General features: G+C 43.3%; 1 protein-coding gene across 3 annotated transcripts; it reads left to right on the top strand.

Annotated features, from left to right (window-relative positions):
* Positions 1-8,571: 8,571 nt before the first annotated feature.
* On the top strand, positions 8,572-20,079 carry LOC125513934. 3 transcript variants are annotated; one of them, XM_048679158.1, is made up of 17 exons: positions 8,572-8,944; positions 9,756-11,856; positions 11,963-12,196; positions 12,618-12,967; positions 13,125-13,353; positions 13,429-13,504; positions 13,590-13,642; positions 13,722-13,832; positions 13,911-15,500; positions 15,579-15,685; positions 16,503-16,605; positions 16,755-16,935; positions 17,276-17,343; positions 17,666-17,778; positions 18,094-19,089; positions 19,442-19,538; positions 19,641-20,079. In XM_048679158.1, the coding sequence occupies exons 1-17, from the start codon at positions 8,909-8,911 to the stop codon at positions 19,655-19,657; spliced, it is 6,462 nt and encodes a 2,153-aa protein (XP_048535115.1). In that variant the 5' UTR covers positions 8,572-8,908; the 3' UTR covers positions 19,658-20,079. The 3 variants fall into 3 exon arrangements, with proteins under 3 accessions (XP_048535115.1, XP_048535126.1, XP_048535134.1); XM_048679169.1 differs by having other exon boundaries at positions 13,725-13,832; XM_048679177.1 differs by having other exon boundaries at positions 8,573-8,944; positions 9,719-11,856.
* Positions 20,080-20,154: the final 75 nt, after the last annotated feature.

Here is a 20,154-nt window from a genome sequence, read left to right on the forward strand (position 1 = left end):
ACTTAGAGTCATCCAGATCTGTGTCAAAACTTGCATCGACGTAACTTTTTACGATGAACCTTTTGTCACCTCCATAATTGAGAAATATTTCCTTATTCCACTAAGGATAATTTTGACCGTTGTCCAGTGATCTACTCTTAGATCACTATTGTACTCCCTTGCTTAACATAGTGTAGGGTATACAATAGATCTGGTACACAGCATGGCATACTTTATAGAACCTATGGCTGAGGCATAGGGAATGACTTTCATTCTCTTTCTATCTTCTGCCGTGGTCGGGCTTTGAGTCTTACTCAATTTCACACCTTGTAACACAGCCAAGAACTCTTTCTTTGATTGTTCCATTTTTGAACTACTTCAAAATATTGTCAAGGTATGTACTCATTGAAAAAACTTATCAAGCGTTTTGATCTATCTCTATAGATCTTGATGCTTAATATGTAAGCAGCCTCACCGAGGTCTTTCTTTGAAAAACTTCTTTCAAAAACACTCCTTTATGCTTTGCAGAATAATTCTACATTATTTCCAATCAACAATATGTCATTCACATATACTTATCAGAAATGTTGTAGTGCTCCCACTCACTTTCTTGTAAATACAGACTTCACCGCAAGTCTGTATAAAACTATATGCTTTGATCAACTCATCAAAGCGTATATTCCAACTCTGAGATGCTTGCACCAGTCCATAGATGGATCGCTGGAGCTTGCACATTTTGTTAGCACCTTTAGGATTGACAAAACCTTCTGGTTGCATCATATACAATAAATCCATTAAGGAATGCAGTTTTGTTTATCCATTTGCCAGATTTCATAAAATGCGGCAATTGCTAACATGATTCGGACAGACTTAAGCATAGATACGAGTGAGAAAGTCTCATCGTAGTCAATCCCTTGAACTTGTCGAAAACCTTTTGCGACAAGTCGAGCTTTGTAGACAGTAACATTACCGTCAGCATCAGTCTTCTTCTTAAAGATCCATTTATTCTCAATTGCTTGCCGATTATTGGGAAAGTCAACCAAAGTCCATACTTTGTTCTCATACATGGATCCCATCTCAGATTTCATGGCTTCAAGCCATTTTGCGGAATCTGGGCTCACCATCGCTTCTCCATAGTTCATAGGTTCATCATGATCTAGTAGCATGACTTCCAGAATAGGATTGTCGTACCACTCTGGTGCGGATCTTACTCTGATTAACCTACGAGATTCGGTAGTAACTTGATCTGAAGTTACATGATCATCATCATTAGCTTCCTCACTAATTGGTGTAGTAGTCATAGGAACAGATTTTTGTGATGAACTATTTTCCAATAAGGGAGAAGGTACAATTACCTTATCAAGTTCTACTTTCCTCCCACTCACTTCTTTCAAGAGAAACTCCTTCTCTAGAAAGGATCCATTCTTAGCAACGAATGTCTTGCCTTCGGATCTGTGATAGAAGGTGTACCCAACAGTCTCCTTTGGGTATCCTATGAAGACATATTTCTCCGATTTGGGTTTGAGCTTATCAGGATGAAACTTTTTCATATAAGCATCACAATCCCTAAACTTTAAGAAACAACAACTTTGGTTTCTTGCCAAACCACAGTTCAGATTGTGTCGTCTCAACGGACTTAGATGGTGCCCTTTTTTAACGTGAATGCAGCTGTCTCTAATGCATGATCCCAAAATGATATTGGTAAATTGGTAAGAAACATCATAGATTGTACTATATCCAATAAAGTACGGTTATGACGTTCGGACACACCATTATGCTGTGGTGTTCCAGGTGGCATGAGTTTGTGAAACTATTCCACATTGTTTTAATTGAAGACCAAACTCGTAACTCAAATATTCGTCTCTGCGATCAGATCGTAGAAACTTTATTTTCTTGTCACGATGATTTTCCACTTCACTCTGAAATACTTTGAACTTTTCAGACTTACGTTTCATCAAGTAGATATACTCATATCTGCTTAAATCATCTGTGAAGGTCAGAAAATAATGATACTTGTCGCGAGCTTTAATATTCATCGGACCACATACAACAGTATGTATGATTTCCAACAAATCTGTTGCTCGCTCCATTGTTCTGGAGAACGGAGTCTTTAGTCATCTTGCCCATAAGGCATGGTTCGCAAGCACCAAGTGATTCATAATCAAGTGATTCCAAAATCCCATCAGTATGGAGTTTCTTCATGCGCTTTACACCAATATGACCTAAACGGCAGTGCCACAAATAAGTTGCACTATCATTATTAACTTTGCATCTTTTGGTTTCAATATTATGAATATGTGTATCACTACGATCGAGATCCAATGAACCATTTTCATTGGGTGTGTAACCATATAAGGTTTTATTCATGTAAACAGAACAACAATTTATTCTCTTACTTAAATGAATAACCGTATTACAATAAACATGATCAAATCATATTCATGCTCAACGCAAACACTAAATAACACTTATTTAGGTTCAACACTAATCCCGAAAGTATAGGGAGTGTGCGATGATGATCATATCAATCTTGGAACCACTTCCAACACACATCGTCACTTCACCCTTAACTAGTCTCTGTTTATTCTGCAACTCCCGTTTCGAGTTACTAATCTTAGCAACTGAACTAGTATCTAATACTGAGGGGTTGCTATAAACACTAGTAAAGTACACATCAATAACATGTATATCAAATATACTTATGTTCACTTTGCCATCCTTCTTATCCGCCAATCACTTGGGGTAGTTCCGCTTCCAATGACCAGTTCCTTTGCAGTAGAAGCACTTAGTCTCATGCTTAGGACCAGACTTGGGCTTCTTCACTTGAGCAACAACTTGTTTGCTGTTTTTCTTGAAGTTCCCCTTTTTCCCTTTGCCCTTCTCTTGAAACTAGTGATCTTGTTAACCATCAACACTTGATGCTCTTTCTTGATTTCTACCTTCATCGATTTCATCATCATGAAAAGCTCGGGAGTCGTTTTCGTCATCCCTTGCATACTATAGTTCATCACGAAGTTCTACTAACTTGGTGATGGTGACTAGAGAATTTTGTCAATCACTATCTTATCTGGAAGATTAATTCCCACTTGATTCAAGCGATTGTAGTACCCAGACAATCTGAGCACATGCTCACTAGTTGAGCGATTCTCCTCCATATTTTAGCTATAGAACTTGTTGGAGACTTCATGTCTCTCAACTCGGGTATTTGCTTGAAATATTAACTTCAACTCCTGGAACATCTCATATGGTCCATGACGTTCAAAACGTCTTTGAAGTCCCGATTCTAAGCCGTTAAGCATGGTGCACTAAACTATCAAGTAGTCATCATATTTAGCTAGTCAAATGTTCATAACGTGTGCATCTACTACTGCAATAGGTCTGTCACCTAGCGGTGCATCAAGGACATAATTCTTCTGTGCAGCAATGAGGATAAACTTCAGATCACAGATCCAATCCGCATCATTGCTACTGACATCTTTCAACACAATTTTCTCTAGGAACATATCAAAATAAACACAGGGAAGCAACAACGCGAGCTATTGATCTACAACATGATTTGAAAAATACTACCAGGACTAAGTTCATGATAAATTTAAGTTCAATTAATCATATTACTAAAGAACTCCCACTTAGATAGACATCCCTCTAATCCTCTAAGTGATTACGTGATCCAAATCAACTAAACCATGTCCGATCATCACGTGAGATGGAGTAGTTTCATTGGTGAACATCGCTATGTTGATCATATCTACTATATGATTCACGCTCGACCTTTTGGTCTCCGTGTTCCAAGGCCATATCTGTATATGCTTGGCTCGTCAAGTATAACCTGAGTATTCTGCGTGTGCAATTGTTTTGCACCCGTTGTATTTGAACGTAGAGCCTATCACACCCGATCATCACGTGGTGTCTCAGCACGAAGAACTTTCGCAACGGTGCATACTCAGGGAGAACACTTCTTGATAATTAGTGAGAGATCATCTTAAAATGCTACCGTCAATCAAAGCAAGATAAGATGCATAAAAGATAAACATCACATGCAATCAATATAAGTGATATGATATGGCCATCATCATCTTGTGCTTGTGATCTCCATCTTCGAAGCACCGTCGTGATCATCATCGTCACCAGGGCGACACCTTTATCACCATCGTAGCATTGTCGTCTCGCCAATCTTATGCTTCCATGACTATCGCTACCGCTTAGTGATAAAGTAAAGCATTACAGCGCAATTGCATTGCATACAATAAAGCGACAACCATATGGCTCCTGCCAGTTGCCGATAACTTGGTTACAAAACATGATCATCTCATACAATAAAATTTAGCATCATATCTTGACCATATCACATCACAACATGCCCTGCAAAAACAAGTTAGACGTCCTCTACTTTATTGTTGCAAGTTTTACGTGGCTGCTACGGGCTTAAGCAAGAACCAATCTTACCTACGCATCAAAACCACAACGATAGTTTGTCAAGTTGGTGCTGTTTTAACCTTCGCAAGGACCGGGCGTAGCCACACTCGGTTCAACTAAAGTTGGAGAAACTGTCACCCGCTAGCCACCTTTGTGCAAAGCACGTCGGGAGAACCGGTCTCGCGTAAGCGTACGCGTAATGTCGGTCTGGGCCGCTTCGTCCAACAATACCGCCGAACCAAAGTATGACATGCTGGTAAGTAGTATGACTTATATCGTCCACAACTCACTTGTGTTCTACTCGTGCATATAACATCAACACATAAAACCTAGGCTCTGATACCATTGTTGGGGAACGTAGTAATTTTAAAAATTTTCTACACACACGCAAGATCATGGTGATGCATAGCAACGAGAGGGGAGAGTGCGATCTACGTACCCTTGTAGACCGACAGCGGAAGCGTTAGCACAACGCGGTTGATGTAGTCGTACGTCTTCACGGCCCGACCGATCAAGCACCGAAACTACGGCACCTCCGAGTTTTAGCACACGTTCAGCTCGATGACGATCCCCGGACTCTGATCCAGCAAAGTGTCGGGGTAGAGTTCCGTCAGCACGACGGCGTGGTGACAATCTTGATGTACTACCGTCACAGGGCTTCGCCTAAGCACCGCTACAATATTATCGAGGATTATGGTGGAAGGGGGCACCGCACACGGCTAAGAAAATATGATCACGTGGATCAACTTATGTGTCTAGGGCTGCCCCCTGCCCCCGTATATAAAGGAGCAAGGGGAGGAGGCCGGCCAGCCCCTATTGGCGCGCCAGGAGGAGTCCTCCTCCTAGTAGGAGTAGGGGGGAAGGAAGTGGGGAGGGAGAAGGAAAGGGGGGCGCCGCCCCCCTCTCCTAGTCCAATTCGGACCAGGGGGAGGAGGCGCGCGGCCCACCCTGGCTGCCCCTCTCTCTCTCCACTAAGGCCCATATGGCCCATTACTTCTCCCGGTAGGGTTCCGGTAACCCTCCGGCTCTCCGGTTTTCTCCGAAATCACCCGGAACACTTCCGGTGTCCGAATATAGCCATCTAATATATCAATATTTATGTCCCGACCATTTCGAGACTCCTCGTTATGTCCGTGATCACATCCGGGACTCCGAACTAATTTCGGTACATCAAAACTCATAAACTCATAATATAACTGTCATCGAAACCTTAAGCGTGCGGACCCTACGGGTTCGAGAACAATGTAGACATGACCGAGACACGTCTCCGGTCAATAACCAACAGCGGAACCTGGATGCTCATATTGGTTCCTACATATTCTACGAAGATCTTTATCGGTCAGACCGCATAACAACATACGTTGTTCCCTTTGTCATCGGTATTTTACTTGCTCGAGATTCGATCGTCGGTATCTCAATACCTAGTTCAATCTCGTTACCGGCAAGTCTCTTTACTCGTTTCGTAATACATCATCTCGCAACTAACTCATTAGTTGAAATGCTTGCAAGGCTTATGTGATGTGCATTACTGAGAGGGCCCAGAGATACCTCTCCGACAATCGGAGTGACAAATCCTAATCTCGAAATACGCCAACCCAACATGTACCTTTGGAGACACCTGTAGAGCTCCTTTATAATCACCCAGTTACGTTGTGACGTTTGGTAGCACACAAAGTGTTCCTCCGGCAAACGGGAGTTGCATAATCTCATAGTCATAGGAACATGTATAAGTCATGAAGAAAGCAATAGCAACATACTAAACGATCGGGTGCTAAGCTAATGGAATGGGTCATGTCAATCACATCATTCTCCTAATAATGTGATCCCGTTAATCAAATTACAACACATGTCTATGGTTAGGAAACATAACCATCTTTGATTAATGAGCTAGTCAAGTAGAGGCATACTAGTGACGTTTGGTTTATCTATGTATTCACACATGTATTATGTTTGCGGTTAATACAATTATAGCATGAATAATAAACATTTATCATGATATAAGGAAATAAATAATAACTTTATTATTGCCTCTAGGGCATATTTCCTTCAATGCTATAATTGTATTAACCGGAAACCGTAATACATGTGTGAATACATAGACCAGAACATGTCCCTAGTAAGTCTCTAGTTGACTAGCTCGTTGATCAATAGATGATTATGGTTTTCTGACCAGGGACATTGAATGTCGTTGATAACGGGATCACATCATTAGGAGAATGATGTGATGGACAAGACCCAATCCTAAGCATAGCACAAGATTGTGTAGTTCGTTTGCTAGGGCTTTTCTAATGTCAAGTATAATTTCCTTAGACCATGGGATTGTGCAACTCCCGGATACCGTAGGAGTGCTTTGGGTGTATTAAACGTCACAACGTAACTGGGTGGCTATAAAGGTGCACTACAGGTATCTCCGAAAGTGTCTGTTGGGTTGGCACGAATCGAGACTGGGATTTGTCACTCCGTATGACGAAGAGGTATCTCTGGGCCCACTCGGAAATGCATCATCATAATGAGCTCAATGTGACTAAGGAGTTAGCCACGGGATCATGCATTACGGAACGAGTAAAGAGACTTGCCGGTAATGAGATTGAACGAGATATGGGGATACCGATGATCGAATCTCGTGCAAGTAACATACCGATGGACAAAGGGAATTGTATACGGGATTGATTGAATCCCCGACATCGTGGTTCATCCGACGAGATCATCGCGGAACATGTGGGAGCCAATACAGGTATCCAGATCCCGCTATTGGTTATTGACCGGAGAGGTGTCTCGGTCATGTCTACATGGTTCCCGAACCCGTAGGGTCTACACACTTAAAGTTCAGTGACGCTAGAGTTGTAATGGGAATAGTATGTGGTTACCGAAGGTTGTTCGGAGTCCCGGATGAGATCCGGACGTGACGAGGAACTCTGGAATGGTTCGGAGGTGAAGATCGATATATTGGATGAAGGGTATTGGAGTCCGGAATTGTTATGGGAATACCGGGTGACGACCAGCGTGACCGAAAAGAGTTTCGGAGGCCCCGTCAAGCGTTGGGGGGCCTTATGGGCCAAGGGGAGGGGGCATACCAGCCCACTAAGGGGCTGTGCGCCCCTCCCACCCCGTCTCACGTAACTTGGAGAGGTGGGGGCGCCTCCCCTAGGGCAGCCGCCCCTCCCGGCTTGGGGGGCAAGTTTCCTAGGGGGTGGGGGCGCCCAAACCCATCTAGGGTTTCCCCTGTGGCCGCCGCCCCTCCCCTAGGAAACCCTAAGGCGCCCCATCCTCCCCTTCCCCCTATATATAGTGAGGGAGACAAAGGGCAACCGCACCCCCTTCCCTGGCGCAGCCCCTCCCTCCTCCAACACCTCCCCCTCCTTCGTAGTGCTTAACGAAGCTCTGTCAGAGAACCACGAGCTCCACCGGCCACCGGCACCACGCCGTCGTGCTGCTGGAGTTCTCCCTCAACTTCTTCTCTTCCCTTGTTGGATCAAGAAGGAGGAGACATCCCCGGGCTGTACATGTGTTGAACGCGGAGGCGCCGTCCGTTCAGCGCTTGATCGGATCTTCCACGATTTGAATCGCCGCGAGTATGGCTCCATCAACCGCGTTCTTGTAACGCTTCCGCTTAACGGTATTCAAGGATATGAAGATGCACTCCCTCTCTCTCATTGCTAGCATATCCTAGATTGATCTTGGTGACACGTAGGAAAATTTTGAATTATTACTACGTTCCCCAACAGTTTTGTATGGATTTGAGGGATGAAATATGAGGTCCGCGGATGCATTGAAGAAAGTATGAGGTGTGATCGGTCACTGCACGTGGACGTGCCCGGTTGCGTCTGCCGGCATTTGAGGGGCCGGATTTGATGTTCGCGGCATTACCATGAGAATAGATTATTCTATTTTATTTCAACATTTTACACTTTTATCACTAGTGTTTCCTTCCTAAAAATCACAATGTTTAGATCTGAAAACCTGCACACCACAGGAGAAGGCTTTCACACATGACCCCACTACGCATCGACACCTCTACCACCACTACTAGTCCACCACCAACAGTCACAGGTGGTCCACGGGCCAAGTCCATGGTGGCGCCCCCCCCCGCTCGCACTCCCCACTATCCAACCGAACCAGACGTCGCGACAGGCGAAAGTCTCGTCACAAACCAAACCCAAACGCCGCAACAAGACCCCTAACCCGATCCAACCCCAGCCCGCACCCGCCCCCTCTTCCCTCCTCCCCTCAGTGTGCGGTGGCCGACTGACTGGCTTGTGCCTGGTTCGCGACTGGCGTGGTGCTCCGCGCAGCCAAACCACAAAGCTACAAACCCCACTCCGCCCCCGCCTCATCGCCTCCTCCGCCGCTCTCCCCCCGCCGCCGACCGCCCCCGCAGCCGTCTCCCCTCCCGTGAGGTGTCGCCGCCGCCGCCGCCGAAGCAGTAGGCACGGTTCTTCCGGCGCCGGGCGCCGGGGTATGAGCAGCAGCCGCCGCCCCGCAGGATCTAGGGTTCCGACCACCCCACTCACGTATGGCGGGTGCTAGAAGCTCCAGCGACATCACCTCGGTATCTCCCCCTCCCCCCCTTCCATTTACCGCGTGTGGCTGACGGGTGCAGTGTGCTCGCGTCGGGAATTGCTCCGGGGTAGCGCCTGGCCCGGCGAGCTAGGGTTTTGGGTGGCGCCTGAACTGGGACGCTTCGTGTTTTGGATGCTTTTAGCGGGCTGGTTTCAAGTTCGATTCCGGGTCTCGGAAATTAGGGTTTTGGAGTAGCATCGAGTGACAGTCCGTGAGTGTCGGGTTTACTATGTCCAGCTGTGGCCAACTGCGGCTTTGAGTTCCTGCACTGGCGATTCGATTTTAGGCTTTTAGCCAGCAGAGGATGATTTGCTGGTACGGCATATGCCATGCAGAATTAGTATTTGGTCCATTTCGCGTGCTTTATTATGTGGAGCTTAGGAACGGGCTGATGCCCATAAGTTCATTTCTTTTATGCACATTTACTTGTGTTGATAGAGGGAGTGGGATGAAAAACGCGATTAGCTGTCCACTGCAGTTGTATGCGAGACTCATGGGGAGGCAAGTGGTTGTGGCCTCCTATAATTGGCTAAGATTCTGGCCTTTCACTCCTATTAAGCAGGTTATTAGGCCTGTAATGTTTGATCACCCATCTGAAGACTGATGATTTATGTAGTTATGCTTATGTATGAACTGGAGACATGTGTAAACTATCTACCAAATGCCTAGCTTGCTCCAACGTTTCCTGCTCACACTTTACTTTCGTCATTGGCATGTTGGAACTTCCATTTCTATATAAATTTTAAGTTTGTTTATCTTGCAGACAAACACCCATGGATTATGATGATACTGATTTCCAGAGCCGAAATTTTCAACTAGCCGGTGAAGACAACAGTAAATCCCCATCAAGTTTGCGGCCATTTGCACTGCCGAAACTTGATACTGACGACCAACTACAGGGCCATCTCAGATTTGGCAATTTAACAGACTCTGAAGGATTTTTCAGTGTAGGAGGGCACGATAATAGTTGGATTGAGGTGCTGTCCACTGGAAGTAGTGTTGTTGGTTTTAGTTCTAGCGCAGCTGAATCTTGCTCCATATCTAGGAGTAACTATGTCTGGTCAGAGGCAACATCCACTGAGTGTGTGGAAATGTTGTTGAAGTCAGTGGGAGAAAATGAGATGACCGGTAACATGAATGATAATGTGCGTCAGCAGTTAAGTGGCATGGACAGTCAAATTGGTCCATCCAACATGCAACCTAACTCTAGTGACTCTCCATCAGATAGCATTGTGGTGCCGACTGAGAATGACCAGTCCCAGGGCACTCGTTCTAGAATGCCAGAAGATCCTTTGACAAGTCAACCTCAGTTTGAAGATATTGCACCTTTCTCAATGGTTGACAAAGCTGAACATGCCATGCCTTCAACTTTATCAGGCAGGAAGTCGAACTATATGTTGGATTCTGTTTCTGAGAAGTGCATTGTGAGTGAGAAGCTGTCTTCCGCTTCTCAAAACACACCAGAAGGCTGTCCAGCTGTTGACAACTATTTTAAGGTGGTTCATGATGGTGATTCTTTGGACAATCTCAACATACACTCAGCTGGAGTTGATTCCGATAAGTTGAGCAACGAAGCCTTCTCGGAGTTAGCTCGAATTCAGAACATATACTCCACCGACTCATATCACTTCGAGCAAGGCAATCATATGCACGCAAATAAACTTGAAGGAGGAATGCATGAATTGCAAAAATTGACAGAAAGCTCTGATGGATTATTGGAGGCCATCACAAATCCGGTTAAGATGCTGCAAATGAATGATGACACTTGCAAGAGTGCCACTGATTCACTTCAACCATCCCTTTCACAAGTAGAACATGGGGCAGAAGGCCATAAAATTTTAGTGGACGCGCACAAAAAACCTGTCATTAAGAACTTCAGCATTGGCGAAGAACCCAGTTCTGCTAAATCTTGTCAAAACCAGTCAGATTTGAATAATTCTAATCCTCATCCCGTCACTCCCTTGTCAACCGAAAGTGGCGAGTTGATTCAGTCTCCAGATGGAAAACAGCCTGCCCATGTCATTGGAGCTCCAGAAGAAACGGAAAGTGATGGAGTGGAAGATACAGTTGTTGATGTCTCAAAACATGGAGTGCCGGAGCAGCATCAAGAATCTGTTGATAATCTAAAAAATGTTGTTATGGATGATACAAATATCAGCAATGACGTTGACTCAAAGCTTGGAGTGCTAGAGCAGCATCAAGATTCTGTTGATAATCTACAAAGTGTTGTTTCAGAAGAACAATCAGGTAGGGAGGAAATCTCAGCGGTTTCAGGGGATTTTGAATGCTTGGTAGAAGCTGGTCATGATGGAAATGATAGACGCCTTACTGGTACATCAAAAGATGAGTTTGAATCATCAGGGCATGTTGCACCTGTCAATTCTTCAGCTGGTTTATTTGATGAGAATGGTCCAAACGTTTCCTCAGTAAATCATGAGGGGCCAGTCAAGGAAGATGATACGCCTGTTTTAGAAGACGAGCCTGGAACTAATTCTGGGCCTCAGGAAAAAGAGATAGCACCTCTAAGCAATTTAAGCAGCGATATAATTTCTACCACGGTTGCTGATACATCCAATAAATCAATGGATAAACCTGACTGTTCAGGAGGTGTTCCATCCGATGGTTCTCCTGCTGGTGTGCTTGAAGGAAATGATTCGACGATTTCCTCAATAAATCATGTGGATGCAGTTGATAAAGGTGCTAATTCTTCTTCAGAAGTTGGAGGCCACAATGTAGCACCTGTTTCTGAGTCATCGGCGAATAAGTCAGCAATGTCGGTGAACTCTGACATCAATTCTATTTGTAGCAGTGGTACCGTTCCTGTCGCAAAAAATCCACAGTGCGAAGGGCTGGCTACTTCTTTGGCTAGTTTGACCACGAATCAAAGTCAGGATAAATCAGGTGACTCGTCTTTTTCTTTCCTTCTACCAGCCATGTATTTATTAGCAATATGTATTCCACTTAAGCAGGTTTTCTTTTGAAACTGACAAAGTTGGGATTCATTCAGGTGATCATCCAGATGCTCATACAGAGAATTGCCAGGTTGGCAGACCATTACAATCTGAAGACCAAGAAATTTCTCATCCACAGAAATGTCAGATTGGTGGATCTTCTGTACAATCTGAGCATCAAGGAAATTTAGCTACTGCCTCCTCCTTGGATCTCTCATCTGGCAAGGGTGCACAAACCATCATAGAAACTCCTTTAAATGCAAATGATGATTTAAATGTGCATATAAAAGGTTAGTTGTTTGTGCTAGCATAATACTAGTGATGCAGTTTTCCTCAAGAAGAGCAGTGTGTCACTGCTTCTTTTAGAAGAAACATTCTTTCTACAAAGCAAATATTTTCTAAGCATGCTTTATACTTTTCCCTTAAAGTTGAAGTGCAAACCGTTTCCCCCCTCAAGTTTGCACATTTAATTCTTGCTCCGTTACGTTCCAGATCCATATTGTATTTCTAAATGGCATGCATGGAACTTTGGAGCATTCTTTAAATTTAATCCTTGCACTTGACTTTGATACGTTTTACAAATTTAAGCTCCACTATAGGTGATCAAGTACACTTGGTTGTCTTCATTCTGTTAAGATTAGTATGCATGTTCTAACACAAACAGCAGAAAAATTCAAATGGATGCAAAGTGACATATTCTTTTGGCTACAGATAACGAAGGAAACTGTAATGATGCTACATGCGGTTCCCCTACAGTGATTAGTTGCACAGAACCCTGTCTCCAAGAAGGTGGGCAGGAGGGTATCGCTGTGCTTCATAGGAACCTAACTGAACAAACCGAGGATAAAAAAGACCCTACAGCCTCAGCTGGCGCTTCCCCTAGTTCAGAAGATTGCTCTGCCAGAAATATAAAACATAATCTTACTTCTGAGGAGACAAATACAACGGGAGATGATCGAAGTTTCTCATTTGAGGTCGGAGATCCACCAAAAGTGTCTGAGAAAGTTCATCGTCCTGCTTGGAGCCCTTTTCCTAGATCTAAAGCTGCTCTAAGTACTGAGGTCTCTCTCTCTCTCTCTGCATGAGCTTGATGCTTACATACCACACATTAGACTTACATTAGCTAGGACAAACTGTTTGAAGCTTAAACATCACACCTTAGCTGTGACATTGGCGTGATTTATTATCGTAATTTGTTTACTACTTCCTAATTTTTAGGTAAACTCAGAAATCCCTAAACCTGGGACTCCTGGAAATGTGTTGAAGCACACCAGTGAAGTGAGTAAGAAAACGGCTGTTCTGGATACTGGGAAAGAACAACAATCAGGGAACAAAGTGGTTGAAAGTGTTGGGGTGCTCTCTAGCAGCTCGCATATTGGTCATAGTACTGAAACTAAAAGTGCACCGCTAGAGCAGCCACAACAGCATCCAACTCCCGAGAGCAGTGGTAGGCAAATCTCCTATATTCAGACAGTTCAGATATCTCTATTACCTGTCTTGAATACATCAGTTTCTTGTGCAGCTCTAGCGCACCAACCTTTCACAGATTTACAACATGTGCAGCTACGTGCACAGATATTTGTTTATGGTGCTCTTATGTAAGTTAGAACTCTTTTACATATGTGTTGCTTACTTGTGTAATTAGAAATGTATGGATTATGGAACCTAATTTTCTTTCTGCAGTCAAGGAATACCACCAGCAGAGGCCTACATGGTGTCAGCTTTTGGAGAACCTGGTGTGTGTTGTTTCATAGATGGAAGTCCTCTATTTTTCCTTGTTTGCATTGTCTCATAAATTTTCGCATTAACATACAGTAGGTGGCGGCAAACCTGCCTGGGAGGCAGTCTGGCGAGTTGCTGTTAAGATATTTCAGAATCAGAAGTCACCCGTAGCTGGCTTGGAAACTCCTACAAGCTCACGTATAGGTAAATATGCGATACAATGATTACACTATATACTGTACATACATATATTTTTAAATTCCTGAGCACATGAATCTGCAGGCAGCAATGTGGCTGAAAAGGCCAGTAAGGGTACAGCAGGTAAAACTTCACCAGCTAGCAAAAAAGGTGGCAAAGCTGTGTTGCCAGCACATACTGCTGTAACTCTGCAGTCACCAACTTTCAACATGTCACCGCTTGGTAGTTCTACATTGAACCTGCAACGAGGTTCCCATCTGGATTTTAGTCAGGCTGTATCACCAGTATTCGCATATAATTCACAGACAAGGCAGCCTACTTCTGCTGTTGCATCCTGGTTTCCTCAGAGCCATGGTACACGTGCTGCACCTTGGCTGGCTCCACCACAAAACTTAATATTTGATTCATCAATGCAACCAACTGTGCCTTCAAGTGAATCTGCAAAAGGATCTAGTAAAACCATATCCATTTCACAAGCTATTACGCCTGGTCTATTTCTTCCCAGTCAGGCATCTTCTGCTGTTGCTTCTCCATTAGCAGTTGTACAGGAGGAGAAACAGAAGACACCGGCTTCTAAGCGTAATAGAGCTGGAGCTGCATCACCAAAGCCAAGAAAAAGAAAGAAAGCTTCAGCAAGTCAAGAACAGCAACCTGACATTGCTTCCTCTCAGCTCAAAACGGACATTGCATCATCCCAGCTCAAAACAGACATTGCATCTGTTATTCCTGCCACTGAGCAGACACCAGGCTTCACCTTATCTACTCGTTCTCCAAGTAATGTTCTGGGTAGCCGGCTTGTTCCTAACTCAAGTTTGATCACATCTGTGCCTAACTACCTGGGTGGTAAGGGTGCTGAGCAAAGAATAATCTTTTCAGAACAGATCAGCGGTGCAGTGGACCAATCTATGGACCAAGCCAAAGGTGCAAGCATGTACTCTGAGGAGGCACTGAGGCACAGTGAAGGTGTGTGGAACCACTTATCCACAAACTCAAGGAGTAAATTACCTGCAGAAGTAGAACAAAAGCTTACTTCAGCAGCTGCTGCTGCTTCTGCAGCAGTTTCTGTTGCGAAGGCTGCTGCAGAAGCTGCTAAAATGGCGTCGGTGGCTGCATTGCAGGCAAAAATGATGGCAGAAGAAGCCCTTGGCTCTATGAAATCTGCTAATTCCTTGCAGAAGCGTGACACTGGTGAAGTTGATGTAAATAATATGGCAAGTGTGTCAAGTTTGACGCCCAAATCATCATGGAAAATAAAGGACAGCACTAATGCCCCAGGTTCCACCATTTCGGTGGCACGGGAGGTTGCTAGAAAAAGGGTTGAAGAGGCATCTGCAGCTGCAAAACGTGCAGAAAACTTAGATGCTATACTTAAAGCTGCAGAGCTTGCTGCAGAGGCTGTGTTCAAAGCAGGAACAATCATAGGGATGGGTGAGCCTCTGCCTTTTACTCTAAGTGAGCTGTTGGAAGCTGGTCCTGATGGCTACTGGAAGTCTGATAGAGTGAAGAATATGAAGACTGGTAACACCAGTGAGAATGCAGTAACAGAAGAATTGGAGATACCTACTAATAAATCTGGCAAAAAGCATGATAGCAAAGCTAAATATGATCAAGCAATACAGAACTTGGAGCCATCTTCCAGTGTCAAAAGTTTGCAGCCAGATAAGATGCCCTCAGGTAAAGCCACAAGTACCTTTTGGTATGTTGTGATTGATGTTCACCTCCAGCTGATTTTTGTTTGTTTGGCTCATGTAGGGAATGGGATTGAAGATAATCCCACTGCTGGCCCACTCAATGGCAACACAACTGATACAGCAGCAAGCATAATTTGGAATGGCATTGGAAAAGGATCTCTTGTTGAGGTGAGTTGATTCTTTTTGTCTGGATATATTTCCCCCTTTTGACATGACTAAGATGATAATCTGCTTTGTGGACATTTTTGAAGCTAAAATATACTCCCTCCGTTCCAAAATATAAGATATATTCTTTTTTTCAAACTTATGCATGTTTGACCAAGTTTTTAGAGAAAATTATTAATACCTACAATGTCAAATTTGCATCATTAGTTCCATCATGAAAACTATTTTCATATTTAATTTATTTGGCATTGTAGATGTTGATATTTTATTGTAAAATTTTGGTCAAATGTAGAAATGTTTGACTTATATGAAAATTTATGCACCTTATATTTTGGAACGAAGCGAGTACCTAACATTATTCCTTGCGATGCATCTATTCTCCATGACTGCATCTATTTATAAATTTCAATATACACCTTTGACTTTTTTTTCTAATGACATTTGTTACAAATAATAATAAGTACGCCCTCTGTTCCAAATTATTTGAAGGTCTAGCTTTATCCAAGTAAAACTTCTCTATTTGACCAAGTCTACAGAAAAATGTGCTAATATCTACAGTACTAAAAAATTGGTGTTGTAGATGGTGTTATATCTTTCTGTAGACTTGGTCAAACTTAAGATGTTAAACCTAGGACAAAGCTATAACTTAATTTGGAACGGAGGGAGTACTTATGACTAATCTATTAATATTTTTCATGGGATTAAGCGGCTAACGACTGCGATGTACTCTATTTTTTTTTCATGTTTGGTATTAAATATATTTGTTTGTCAGCTTTGCTTTTTTCTAACCTTATATTGTATTATTCCATTTTTGTGTCAGGTTTTTGCTGCTGAGGGTGGTTCTAGAGCAGCTTGGTTTTCTGCGAAGGTCCTTGATATAAATGAAGATAGTGCATGCATCAACTATGAAGCCCACGGTGAAGGTTAGTACTGATTGTTCTATTCATATCTGCACCTTAATTTTTCCATTAGGCACGCATTCTTTGCACTCTTTGATTATCCTCAAGCTACACCAAAATAAGTGTTGGTTGTTATGCTAATCAGGCTGTGGGATTGGCTGATCTTTTTTTAGGTACTGGTCTTTCCAAGGAATGGGTGTCACTGAAGCAGGAGGGGGAGAAGGCACCTCACATACGTCTTGCCCATCCTGCTACTATATCTAATTTGAAAGGTACTAGAAAGCGCCGTAGGGACACAGCAGGAAATTATTCTTGGGCTATTGGTGATCACGTGGATGCATGGATAAAAAATAGGTATGCCATTCAGTGTTCTTACATGCTGCTCTTTCATGGGTAAATGCCGGAAGCAGGAAGATAGCAGCATATAGGCTGTAGATTTGCATATCCACTGATGGTGTTTCTGCTCAATGCTGTGGTGGTAGCCCTATTTAGTATTTTGGACTGGAAAACTGTGCAGAAGCAGTATTTCAGAAGTATATACATCTAAAATGAATTTTAGAGCAATTCTAGAGTGTCTTATTTCCTGTTATAGGTTCATTCTGGTGCCAGCAGTGTTCTGCTAGTAGGTTGAGTGAGATACTAGTATTCTCTTTTTTATTTCACTTATTGATCTGAAGCTTGTTTCTTTCCACAGTTGGCGGGAGGGAGTCATTTCTCAGAATGGTGAATTTGGTGACACAAAGTTCGTTGTGCAATTTTCAGGTAACATTAGCATGATTGTCCATCTCTCATCCTTTATGGTATTGTTCTTATTCTGAGTTTTGTTGCCAAGTGCATGTTTCAAGTTAGTAATAATTTATTACCATAGTTTGTACATAATGAATGCTTCCAATCAACTGAGTGGAGCAGCCACAACATATCTGAACTGAAATTGATGTCATCATAATTTGATTGTTCCTAACCTAGCATTGATCTTTGGCTTTAGGTTTCCAGTTTGACCTGCGGATTTTCATTTATTAATGGGATAAGTTCTTCAATAGATGATTCTTTAACCGTCCTTATTGTCTTGATCATGTATTTTCAGCTGGTGATTCCTTAGTCCTTGATGCTTGGAATCTTCGTCCATCACTTGTTTGGCAGGATGGTGAATGGACAGAGTGGTCCCGTGCACGAGAGAGGAAAGATAAATCAAATAAGGTTCCTTCTATATTCTACACTTGCTCGCAATTTTGACTACCCAAATTTAATCTTTGTCCAAGAATTAATCCAAAAGTTCTTTAATACTGACATTTTTACTCAAACTTGATACTACTGGATTTGTCTCAAAAAGTTCTTATGATCTCATCTTTTAACTACTAAAGAAATACATAATTTCAGGTTAGAACTTATATTTGGACAATCAAATACGCCACACCTCGTTCTGCATTGGATGGAGTACATTTTATTTGTATGGAATGCGCTAAATATTACTTCTGCACAATTATATTTGAATAACAATATTTTTGGGTACAGGGTGATTCTCCATATGAGAAACGCCAGCGGACAGCAGTGAACGATCCTGTGCCTACTGTTGGAGAAGCACGTCCCCCTTCTAAAGACAAGAAGAGCACTAACACTGTAGTGAGCGACCCTGTGCCTACTGTTGGAGAAGCACGTCCCCCTACCAAAGACAAGAAGAGCACTAACACTGTCGTGAGCGATCCTGTGCCCACTGTTGGAGAAGCACGTCCCCCTACCAAAGACAAGAAGAGCACTAACACTGTAGTAAAACCAGATGAGCCAAAGCCACTGGCTTTATCTGATAGGGACGTGCTTTTTAACATTGGAAAAGGTGCAACTGAGATTAAAACCACCAGGCGACCTGGACTGCAGAAGGAAGGAACAAAGGTCTTCGGTGTTCCAAAACCTGGAAAGAAGAAGAAGTTCATGGATGTAAGCAAACATTATGTTGGCGATCAATCTGATAGAATTTCTGAGGGTAGTGCATCCACCAGATATGCAAAACATCCAGTGCCACAGGTGCCAAGACCACGGGAAAGTACCCTAAAACTCGACCAGAGAGCCAAGAGGGCAAGTGACATGCGATCCAGAGGACTTAAATCTGCCAAGCCTCAGACAACATCAACTAACGGTGTTCCTGGCGAGGATCCTTTATCCACTCCTGTCCCAAGCTCTAGTGCTCTTGAAAGTACTTTTGCTTTTGCGGCAAGTACGACAAGCTCTTCCAACCCTGTGAACCCAACTGTAGAAAAGAATAATTTGGCTCATGCCACTGATCTTAGAACTGAAGATGCTTCTATTCTGGAATCACGTTTACAAGCCACACCAACCGTTCCTGCTGTCAAGAAGAATCCGATTGCTGCTAATCGAGCTAAAAGGAAATTTGTTCCTTCTGCGGATAGTAACGTGAACAGGAGGGTGCTGAAAACTCCTGACGTTTCAGCCAAGACTAGCTCAGATTCTGCTGAACCCCGAAGGTCAAACCGCCGGATTCAACCAACCTCACGGGTAACTACTGGAACTGTCCTTAAGTTGGCACTAAATTTATAATGTAGTTGTACTACTTTCCGTCACTGAATATTGGTAGCATGTCCTTGCGGTGCATAATATAGCTATAGCTTACTACTTTTGAGCCTTTCAGTATCGTTGTAGTCATTCTATACTTTTGTCAGAGGTCTCATTACTGTTATGAGTTTCAATACTAGTGTTGCTCCCTTTAGAATAAATCTGAGCGATGTGATTGTTTTTCCCCATTGTGTGCTTGTTACGTGTCTGAACTTGCTGCAGAACCTCGACATACACTTGTTTTACGGAGTTTGATACATGTGCTAACTTAGTCTTGCTGTTTTCTGTAATGCAGTTGCTCGAGGGCCTGCAGAGTTCTCTTATAGCCTCCAAAATTACTGGCGAAAAACTCCCTAGGACTAATTTCAGGAGTGCTACTTCTGCCTCAAGAGGTAACTGGCTCTTCTCTTTTTGTTGTTTCCGGAGCTTCATTTATTGGTGTTCATTTCTGATCCTGTGCTTGTCAATCCGTTTCGGGAACCTTGTGGAAACAGGAAAAGCCCACGGCTAATTCAAGGCAATCGAGACGCTGTTTTGGCGAGACAACCATGGCGTGTTTGTACATATCGGTAGCTTGCCGAGTATGGAAGCGAAAGGGGATAGGATTTGAGTGAAGGCTTTTGGAGCTGGTGTGTGTGGATGTACTATAAAACTAGCTTAAGTTAGTGTCTTTTCTCTCTATTGCACTGGACAGTATTATTGTGTCGTAGGATTAGCCATTAATCACCCCAAACCCTCCGTTTAATCTGTATGGATACAGTACCAAGGAGAAGAAGGACGGGGTCTGGCTTAATTTTACTCATCAACGGTTGTACTTTACCTTCTCTCGAGTACCAGCCCCATGTTGGAATGATTGACTGGTGCTTTTTGGTTCCAGTGAATGCTTTGACCTTGATGTGGCAACTGGCAACCATGTTTCCTTTGTTGTGTGTCTGCCTTACGTGTGCACTGGTGCGTTTTTCGCGGCTGTTACACCATATCTTTAGACAGGCAGTTGCGTTTTTCATG

The sequence above is a fragment of the Triticum urartu genome, chromosome 1 (genome assembly GCF_003073215.2).
Source record: "Triticum urartu cultivar G1812 chromosome 1, Tu2.1, whole genome shotgun sequence".
In the NCBI taxonomy this organism is placed as follows: Eukaryota; Viridiplantae; Streptophyta; class Magnoliopsida; order Poales; family Poaceae; genus Triticum; species Triticum urartu.

What these genes read in the sequence shown, in the direction of transcription:
- LOC125513934 (XM_048679158.1), top strand. Translation starts at nt 8,909, where the DNA reads ATGGCGGGTGCTAGAAGCTCCAGCGACATCACCTCG. An exon ending in GCTCCAGCGACATCACCTCG is followed by an intron (nt 8,945 to 9,755) that starts GTATCTCCCCCT and finishes ACTGATTTCCAG; the next exon opens with AGCCGAAATTTTCAACTAGC. An exon ending in GCCAGATAAGATGCCCTCAG is followed by an intron (nt 15,501 to 15,578) that starts GTAAAGCCACAA and finishes TGGCTCATGTAG; the next exon opens with GGAATGGGATTGAAGATAAT.